The sequence below is a fragment of the Oryza glaberrima genome, chromosome 12 (assembly GCF_000147395.1).
Source record: "Oryza glaberrima chromosome 12, OglaRS2, whole genome shotgun sequence".
NCBI lineage: Eukaryota > Viridiplantae > Streptophyta > Magnoliopsida > Poales > Poaceae > Oryza > Oryza glaberrima.
Genome location: NC_068337.1, coordinates 1,357,430 through 1,367,373, shown reverse-complemented (window position 1 = coordinate 1,367,373; position 9,944 = coordinate 1,357,430). Strand labels below are relative to the sequence as shown.

Below are 9,944 nucleotides of genomic sequence, written 5' to 3'. Positions count from 1 at the left end.
AAAAACATGCTCCCGCTAACGATGGAGTGGGCAAGTAGCTCAGCCAATGAGCTAAATTAAACGGTGCCTAAGTATTTTTAGCCGATCAAGTGATTAGGAAGGAACTCTAATCCATTCAAGATTCAAAAATTTCAGTGACTGAAGTACATTCTTTCTCCCTTATCTTAGTCTTTGCTAAATACTATACATTTTTAGCGAAGGTATAATTTAGCAATTCAAAATTTAACCAATTGCTAGAAAAAGAAAACCAAGCAATTTAAAATTTAATAATTATGCGACAGAAAGAAAATTTTCTCTTAACCTTAATATTTACTATTTACTACACAACTTAGAAATGGTTTATATTTTGGAGAAAAATGATAACGAAATTATTTAATGCCAGAGTATAAACAGAATACCGTGAGATTTATATTACTCCCTCTATTTATTTTTGATAGTTATATTTTTAAATCTGAAAAATTTATATTTGATAATATATTTCAATCCAACAACCTATCCACTTCATGACTTTCTCGGATTTAATGCGTGACTCTCCATTCTTCCACACCATATTGGCTATATGGGCATCGAGAAATATAAATATTAATGAACCGTTTATTTACAAGAAATAACTAGTAGCATATTTAAATGGATGATAAGTAGAATTACTTATCTTTGGTCTATGTGCCAAGAAATATGACTATCAAAAAGTAGATAGAGATAGTATATCTTTAAAAAAAAAAAAGAATACCGTGAGATGACCGTTTCCCGCGTGTCTGTCTCTGCTTGTTCTCTTACGCGTTCTACGCTACGCGGGCGGCATATAAATCCGGCAAGCAAGCGACCCACTCCCACTCGCACGCCACACGCCACTCGGTCACTCTTCATTTCGTCGAACACCTTGCCTCACAACCACCCTCCATGGCCGACCGCATCCACCCCATGCCCGCTCCACCGCCGCCGTCCTCCTCCCCTCCGCCGGGACACGACGCCGCCGTCGCCACGGAGACCACGCCGCTGCATCCCAGTTTCCGCGGCGCGCCGCCGCCGTCTCCGGGCACGTACATCATCCAAATCCCCAAGGACCAGGTCCTCCGCGTCCCGCCGCCGGACCGCGCGCGCCGCTACAAGAAGCTCGCGGCGCGGCCCGCACGCCGCCGCCGGCTCCGCCACGCGTGCTGCGGCGCCTTCTGCGGGGTCCTCCTCCTGTTCCTCCTCGCCGCCGCCTTCGTCGGCGTCGTCTACCTCGTCTTCCGCCCCCGCGCGCCGTCCTTCTCCGTCGCCTCCCTCTCCATCCGCGGCCTCGACGCCCTCGCCGTGTCGTCGTTAACTCCGCAGATCGACGCCGCCGTGCGCGCGGACAACGGCGCCAACAAGAAGACCGGCATCGACTACCGCGGCGGCGGGGAGGTGACCGTCTCCTACTCCGGCGAGCGGCTCGCCGCCGGCCCGTGGCCCGCGTTCCACCAGGCGCCGAGGAACGTGACGGTGTTCTCGACGGCGTTGGCCGGAGGAGGCGTGAGCCTCACGGAGGAGCAGAGGAAGCGGCTCGCCGCGGATCAGGCCGCCGGCGCGGTGCCCCTGGCTGTGGACGCGATCGTGCCGGTGAGGTTGAGGTTCGGGAAGGTGCTCCGGACGTGGACGGTGGACGTGAAGGCGAGGTGCGAGGTGACGGTGAACAAGCTGGCGGCGGCGCCGGCGAGCAGGGAGTGCATGGTCAAGGTCCGGCCGCTCTGGTGGTGGTGGTGATCGCCGGCGGCGGCGGCGCCGCCGCTGATGGTTGGATGGGTAGTACATTAACGGCTACAGCCTAGTATAGCTAGTAACAGCTGTGCATTGAACAGAGAGATATTACAGTACTTATTATACCTGTGAATTGAATTAATTTCATAATTAGTGTCCAATTTTGGGGTGCATTTCAAGCTGTTGGTGAGGGGATTAGTGGATTACCACCAGTGTAGCATTTTGCATACTTGCAGTTGCAGATGTAATTGGTGAAATACAGATGGTTTTCTCTGTTTTCTGTTTGTGCAAATGAAGAATGAATTAATCGGATATTTACTCAGTTTCAGATGTAACTGATGAAGTTGTGGTTACAGATAAGTGTCTGTTATTATTGTACAAAATAAGCGTAAATTTGATCATATCTTTGATCTTGCTCTACCAAAATGGCACCTCCCCTGCATCAGTGATGAAGATGAAGTTGGGTAAAATGAGAAAGCCATTAGCACATGATTAATTAAATTTTAATTATTATAAACTTGATAAATAGGTGTATTTGATATTTTAAAGTAATTTCTATATAGAAAGTTTTCGCACGAAACGTACCGCTCAATAGTTTGAAAAATATGCTAATGAAAACCGAGATAAAATTTGATTCGAACATGGCCAGTGTAGTTAATCAGAAAAGAACAATGTAAGTAAGTTTCAGTTGCCGTTGGTCGGTGACCTTGCCTGTAGTTAATAGTAAGTCAGTCAAGTCGTGTGCTTGTGCTGTTAGCTTTCGTTTTAACTGGTGTGCTATCAACTTGCCTAGTCGTCCGTGTACCTTCGCTTTCTTCATTTGTCCATTAATTGACGCAGTGCAATTGTGCTGACGACAAAAACGAAATCGTCCAACGAGGTTGCTGAGAGTTTTCTGCCCCCGTCTCTTTTATAATTTTATTCACCAAACGTTAGCAAGCAGTCTGAAACTTTGTTTGATTGTCCTACTCCAAGGTTATGTTCTAGCTGTTGTCATTCATCTCTTTTCAAAATTTTTTTAAGGGGTATACATTATTTCAAAGGAAATAAATCGTATCCTTGAACGCTTTCTGAAGATCCCTGGTCATGTATAAGTAGGCAGTAGCATAATGATTATGATATTGAGCTGTCGTCAAGACCTGGTTTAGTTAATTATGACAAGAGGCTTAATTAGGATGCAAAGTATAGTGGGCTAGTGGCGGAGCGGCTGTCCATGACCGTGTGCTGGGTAAGCGGGAAAGAATGAAACTTAGGGAAATGTAGGTCTGCATGACGAGTAATTTATAGCTGTAGCTTTGTGCCTTAGGATATACTAGGCTCTTGGGTGTTTCTTCCTTTTCTCTTCTATCTAATTAAACGGTATGATCTTACTCAAACCGCAAGAAATATACTCCATCCGATACAAATTACATGTAGTTTTAGTTTTATCCTAAATTATACATTTGTATCTTTGACCATCAATTTTTTAAAATTCGGATAGTTTAACAACATGCGGATGCTATATTATGAAAGTGTTTCTTATGTTGATTCTAAAATGCTAAACCACATGAAGTTTTAAGAACTAATAGTCAAAAAGATACAAATATTTAACTTACGATAAAAGCTAGAATCATAAATAATTTAAAACGGAGTATATACTAGTTTAGCAAAGTATGTATCTTAGTTCTTAAGGCTCAGCTCATCTGGGGCCATCAATCAAATCAAGAGTTGAACGTTTCAATAACTAATTGCAGCGCGTACGTGTTTTCACCAATTGTCGCCATGGTTGCTTTTGTCTAGATGGCGACTGCCCAACTTCAGTTTGTTCGTGCAACTAGCTGTGTGCATGTCAACATACTAGGAATTTCCAGCGGGGTGGTTAGCTATATAGTAATATGGTAAATCTGCAGGACCTGAATGATGCATGCAAGAAACACACATCTAGTAAAATAATAGCAGCCATCTTTTCTTCTTCTATTTTTCTTTCTTTTCTCCGAGTTGGACCGTACCTCATGCAAGCTGCCTATGTTTGCGAATAGAGTACCATAGCTGCATCAGCAAGTAGAATACGCCCTCAAAAAGAGAAAAATGAAAAGAACAAGTAGAATACGTCAAGCAAGTAAGTCCAGGACTCAACAAGCTGTTCTCCATCATCTATAGTTAAGTCAGCTGGGTGAGGATCATCTTCATCTTCACACTCATATAATGATATAAACAAAAATACTTGTGACTTGGCTGCCCTTGTTCAGGATATTCTCAACCCTGAAACTAACCTCACTCAGTTTTTTCTCTTTTTTGCCGGATCCACTCTGTTTTTTTTCTCTATTTTTGGGTTTTCCTCCTGACTCCTAGGCAACCTTCCATTCACTGTTTATACCAGTCAACAACCACACAATGCTGGCTGTGCTGAGCTTTAAATTGTCCCTTTTAATAAGAGACACAAAAGTCCCCAATAAGCGAAACGGCATATTTACAAACGAAAAATAATTTGTAAATAAAACTTTTATATATGTGTTCTGATCTAAAAGCAAATGCTGAAAAATAAACTTCGATGAAAAAAACCCCAAAATCAACTCCAAATTTAAGGTTGAAAATTCAAATTTTGGCTGATAAGCATAAGCATAAGCGAAAAGATGGGGCCGAAAGAAACAAGCAACATAGAGGATAAAAACAGCATGCATGAAACTAGCATCACCAAGCAAGAGAGCTATTCAAACAGTTAACTGCGCTGTCACAAGCAGGCTTGCTTTGCCAATGAAAGCATTAAGCTTCTAATACGTTCTAAGAGTTAGTAACAAGAGCATCCTAAAGCTATATATTCCTCTCCAACTAGAAGTTGCAATTTTGCCTGCCACTTCAAAAGGATTACCTACTGCTACTGTCTGTACATGACAAAAGGAACCTGGATATATCACTAGCAAGCACAAATCAATCTCATTAGTTCTTTCTTCTCTTAGATGCCCTGGTTGACTGCGAAGGTCCTGCTGCAGATGGCACCTCTTGAGCAGCCTCAACTGCTTCCGCTTTAGAGCTTCTCAAACTCCTCCTTGTCATCCTCGCTGATGGGCCTGCTCTTTCATTTTCTTCCACCAGTTCAGATTTGACTCCTCTGCGTCTAGTCCTCGAATGCTGGTTGGCTGATGGGACCTGATCTTCCTCAGGTTCGTTAACATCCTCAGCACCGTCATCTTCACCCTCCAACCGAGGCCATTCAGTACCACAACCACAAGCTCTCGAGGCCTACATACACAAACAATTTAGAAAGCCACTCCTGTTCATATGTGTAAAGTGGAATTAAAAATAGGAAACTACCTTTCTCTGAGAAAATTTCTTCTTCAAACAGTACCCGTGAATCCTTACATTGCATCCCTCATTAGGACAAGATGATGCCTGTTTTAAATAAGTAATAGAAATACAGGGAATGACATTAGTGGAGTATATGACCATGGGTAACAAGATAAATGCAAATGTAGAATCGTAATTCGTAATCACATATCTGCACCTTTATGCAAGCTTCATTGCAGACCTCACATGATGGGATATCATTACTACGTAACCAACTTCGAAGATCAAGAAATGATCGTATGCCAAGACCAATCTTTCCTGTGGAAGTGTATGACAGCCAACGATCCTGTATGAGTTCATTAAGAGTTTTCTCCTTTTGGGACAATGAGAAGTTGGTAATGGAAGTAGGCAGACGGGATTGACTGCCCAGTGAAGCGTCTGCAATTACAACCTGGGAGCAGAACACCAAATAATTCGTCACACTACCATAAAAGTTTGCAACAATAAAAATATAAAACATTTGCTTAAACAGAAACAAAAGCTCTCATAGTGACTGGGTATTACTAGTACGAGATACCTGGTTCTCAATCCGTGTGTTAAGAGCATCGATATTTGTTATGCTCCCATCATTTCCAGCTTCATGAACTATTGCTTCCAACTGCCAGTACAATTACATGAATATAGCGAATACTAGATTGAGCTGGATTAACCAAAAAAAAGGCAAAGTGATTGCATACCAATCCCTTGTAGAATGCAATCTGTGGTACAGAAAACTTTGATCCAAGCTTTGCCTCTTCATCAGCAATGTTATTGACCACTCCATAATACACAGTACCATCATACTGGTTTATGCCTGCTCTTAACTCAAACTGCAAGTATGCGAGCTCCTTGTTGATCTTGAGGAGTGTATCATTGAACAGATGCCGATGAGTGGCTGCAAGCAGTGATACAGAACATGAATGGTCGCAAACCATTTTGTTCAATTATGGGAATATTAACACCCCTTAGGCCGGAAATTATATAAAATCACGCATAGTATTTTTATGATTTGTGAACAATATTAGGTAATAAAACCAGGCGTCAATGGTGAAATGAAGCAGAAATTATCTGAAACTGAGAGAAGATTGGGACAAACTAAGATTGTTTCCATTTGAGATGATAGTAATTCCTAAAGGGGCATTACGTCGAACACCTGTGCTACGAGTAATGAGACAAGCGCTGGCGAACAGCAGGAGAAAGATGAGAGTAGCAAGCGGAGCAGGCAGAAGCATATACCGGGGTTCTTGCCGCCGGAGATGGCGGAGAAGAGGGCGTGGAAGTCGCGCTCTGAGAGGGGCCCGCGGGAGAGCAGCGCCTGCAACAGCGTGTGGTGGCGCCACGAGAGCGGCGCCATCGCTCTCCACTCGACTGACTTGCCCCTGCTGCTGGATCGATCTCGTAATCTGTGGATAAGAGGTAGAGGAAGGAAGAAACCCTAGCCTAGCAAGAGCAGAAGGAAGTTTTGGGATAGAAGGCTACTGAGCGAGGTGAGATGGGGGAAATTTGGCGATTGGCGGGAAGAGGCGAAGGAGACGCGGGAAGAGAAGAAGAGATTGGCAGCGCAGCGGCGCAGGACGGCAGGACAGGACAGGTTGGTGTGTGCGGGCCGAATACAAGGCCCACGAAATCGAGCCCACCCGTCGCTGTTGGTGAGAATTAAGCCCATGTATATTACCGGCAGATCTTGTTGGGTGGGTCGGCCCGAGTATTTGCAATGTAGCCCATTGTCAAACCCAAGTAAAACGCGAAAGAAATAAGTCCAACCATCCCTTAACTTTACGTCAAGTTGACTGGCATCCCTTATTCCCATACCCATAAATCTTTACCCCTAAACTATATAACTTACATCCCATAACAGTATAGACCTTTTTTTCCTTTGTTTTTGCTTATATGGCAGATATTCAGACCCACTTATCAGCACAACTTGGAGATGAGGGTGCACTAGGATCTGCACATGGCGCGGCACAGGCATAGGCGGTCGGGGAACCGGGTGAGGATGTCGATGACGATATCATCTAGGAGGTCAACGAGCGATATAGCTCTTGGTTTCATGGTAACGGTGGTGGTGGAGGTAGGCCAACAGACAGAGAGTTGACAGTGAAGCAGACTATGGTGTGTGGCATCTTACTTTTCCCTTAAACTCACCGTGTCGTGGTGCTCTCAATGTCCTAGGGGTGCACACAGTGAGGAAGTGGGGGTATTGAGGGCGGAGATCGAGGTTGAGGCCATCGAGTGCAGCGAGAGTGGACTGTACACGCTTCCCCTAGCACGTGCGTACATTTGACTGAGCTCCCTGCAGCACAGGGAGACGGAAGCAAGATGTGGGTGGGCAAGGAGGTGGATCTGCCATCATCTCGTCGCCGTCGCTGCCGCCGCCACCATCTCCTTGTTCGGCAATGTTGCATGAGGCAAGGGTCTCTCCTGCCTCTATCTCTCGATCTCTCCAGCGGCGGAGACGGCCCGAACTCTGATAGTGCAGGGAAATGGAAGCTAAGACATGGGTGGGCGAGGAGGCAGATCCACCATCGTTGGTGTTGTCACCAACGCCATCTCCCTCTTCGTCGGTGTTGGAGGAGGCAAGGAAGGGCTTCGCGCTCGACGTGACTGCCCACCGGTCGCCCATCAAAGGCCGGCCCTTATCGCCAACTTTCTTCCCACCGTTGCTGCCGCCTCCATGGACGGGTGCACCAGCCATCACCCTCTCTCCCTGGCAGTGCGCTCTGGTGAAGAGAGGGAAGAGGTGGACGGATAGGGAATTGAGGGATGTGTGGAGGTTGAAGGCCACTTGCATGTGGGTTCTACTTTTTTTTTTTTTTTTGACTAGGGTGCCACATAAGCTAAAACAATCCTCTATATTGTTATAGGATTTGATTCAAATAGTTTCGTATAGTTTAGGGAGAAAGATTTCGGGTTCCGTGGTTTAGGGACGTCAATTAAATTGCCCGACAGGAGGGTTTAGAATAGACTTATTCCAAACCCGAAACGCTGGGAAAACTGGCCAGGCCAGATGGGCTGTTGCTTATTGGGCCTGTTGTTAGATATTTTTGTGGGTTTGACACTTTGACTCACTCCATTGATTGGTTCTGCATGCACGAGTGTCTCAACGGCTCACCTCTGGTTGAGTCCACACGTCCTCCTACACACGCGCGCGATTCGTTCACCGGACAAAAGCAGAGCAATCTCCGTTGAATTCCTATGGCGCCGGCGCTGGCGCCCTGCCGCTCCGCCGCTTCGCTGCACGCCGCGCGGCTACTGCCGCAGCAGCGCACGCCCACCGCACCGCGGATACTGTTGCCGGCGGGCGGCCTCTTGCTCCGCCCACAGCCACCGCTCCACCACCCGCAGCGCCGATCCTCCTCTCGTCCTGACCTCCGCTGCCGCCGCCGCCTCCTCACAGCGCGGGGTGACTACGACTTCTACGAGAACTATGCCGATGAAGAAGGAGATGAGGAGGAGGAGTCGGAAGTCATAGGTGGGAGCTTCGACGCGGCGGTGGCGCTGTTCAACGGCGGCGAGTTCCACGCGTGCCACGACGTGGTGGAGGAGCTCTGGTACACCGCCGAGGAGCCCACCCGGACGCTGCTCCACGCCATCCTCCAGTGCGCCGTCGCCTTCCACCACCTCTTCAACCAAGTATATATATTTTCATCGTCTCATTATTTCCACATTTAACTATGCATAGTAATCAGTAATCACTTCTGTAAAATTCGTGATTAGACATGATCGTGCACAAACACAGAACCACCGTGGCGCCATGATGGAGCTCGGGGAAGGCCTCTGCAAGCTCCGCAAGCTGCGCCTCGACGACGACGACGACACCACGAGCCCCTTCTCCCGCTTCGAGGAGGAGGTCGCCGCGGCGCTCAACTTCATCTACCGCACACAAAAGGAGCTCGCGGCGTGCACCGACGATCTCTGCCTCACCATGGATGGCTCCGCGACCTCCTACCAGCTGCTTGGCAACTTCGCCGCTGGCCAGAAGCTGTACCGCCTTGAAACAGCAACTGGTGCAGATGGAGATGGAGATGGCGTTCCAACCATAATCTTCTCTGCTTCTTCACGACTCGTCAGGGTGAAGCTCCCCACATTGAGCGCTACGGAGCAACATCTAGCAGCGCTTCAATGTACAAGCGAGTATATTTAGTTTCTTTTTTTTTCTTTTCTGTATCTATCTACTTCCTCCATTTTACAATGTAAGTCATTCTAGCATTTTTTATATTCACATTGATATTAATGAATCTAGATAGATATATATGTCTAAATTCATTAACATGAATATAAATGTGAAAAATGCTAGAATGACTTATATTGTGAATCGGTGGGAGTAGATAAAAAGTTTAGCTCTTCGGATCCGCTTGGTACCAAATTGTAGTTTTCTGTACCTCACGTCCTCTTAATATATGATGATGTTGCACTTAGCATAACGGTTGACCATCCATCTTAAAAACATAGTAGAAATATGTTATATTTAAAGTACCTCAAATTATAAAATGAGTAAATTTCATAAAACGTGAGGTCTTGAGCCATATGTAACACAAAATCCTAAATTTTACAATTTATTTTCATGCCCTCCATGTTTCGGGGTAAAATGTTTCATACTATTCTAGCTACGAGTATATCATCCATTTTACTAATACATTTGATTATAATATTTGTAAAAAGTGTATAGATATTTTTTTTAATGCACATGTTATGTGATCATGGTTTTATTGAGTGAATTTCACTTTAGTCCCCTACGTTATCGAAGTTTCACTTTGGAGCACTTTTATCTGATTTTTTTTTCACTTTGGATCATCTACTTTTTTGTTTTGTTACACTTTGGACTATTCAAACTCTCTTTGTGGCACATCAACAACCTCATGAGGATGATCTCTCCTATTTACGTGCAAGTTACATCATTACTGAGGGAGAGATTGGAT

At 45.5% G+C, this 9,944-nt stretch overlaps 3 protein-coding genes across 3 annotated transcripts; 2 read left to right on the top strand and 1 right to left on the bottom strand.

Moving 5' to 3' along the window:
- The first annotated feature begins 822 nt into the window (after positions 1-822).
- LOC127757785 (NDR1/HIN1-like protein 13) lies at positions 823-2,027 on the top strand. Its single transcript, XM_052283360.1, has one exon. The coding sequence runs from the start codon at positions 901-903 to the stop codon at positions 1,726-1,728; it is 828 nt and encodes a 275-aa protein (XP_052139320.1). The 5' UTR covers positions 823-900; the 3' UTR covers positions 1,729-2,027.
- Positions 2,028-4,370: 2,343 nt separating this feature from the next.
- On the bottom strand, positions 4,371-6,553 carry LOC127757675 (uncharacterized). Its single transcript, XM_052283240.1, has 6 exons — positions 6,262-6,553; positions 5,724-5,920; positions 5,564-5,644; positions 5,204-5,437; positions 5,014-5,091; positions 4,371-4,941 (listed from the first exon to the last, which is right to left on the bottom strand). The coding sequence occupies exons 1-6, from the start codon at positions 6,377-6,379 to the stop codon at positions 4,639-4,641; spliced, it is 1,011 nt and encodes a 336-aa protein (XP_052139200.1). The 5' UTR covers positions 6,380-6,553; the 3' UTR covers positions 4,371-4,638.
- A 1,582-nt stretch (positions 6,554-8,135) lies between these two features.
- On the top strand, positions 8,136-9,492 carry LOC127757809 (uncharacterized). Its single transcript, XM_052283393.1, has 2 exons — positions 8,136-8,658; positions 8,765-9,492. Exons 1-2 carry the CDS (start codon positions 8,221-8,223, stop codon positions 9,167-9,169), a joined length of 843 nt encoding a protein of 280 aa, XP_052139353.1. The 5' UTR covers positions 8,136-8,220; the 3' UTR covers positions 9,170-9,492.
- Positions 9,493-9,944: the final 452 nt, after the last annotated feature.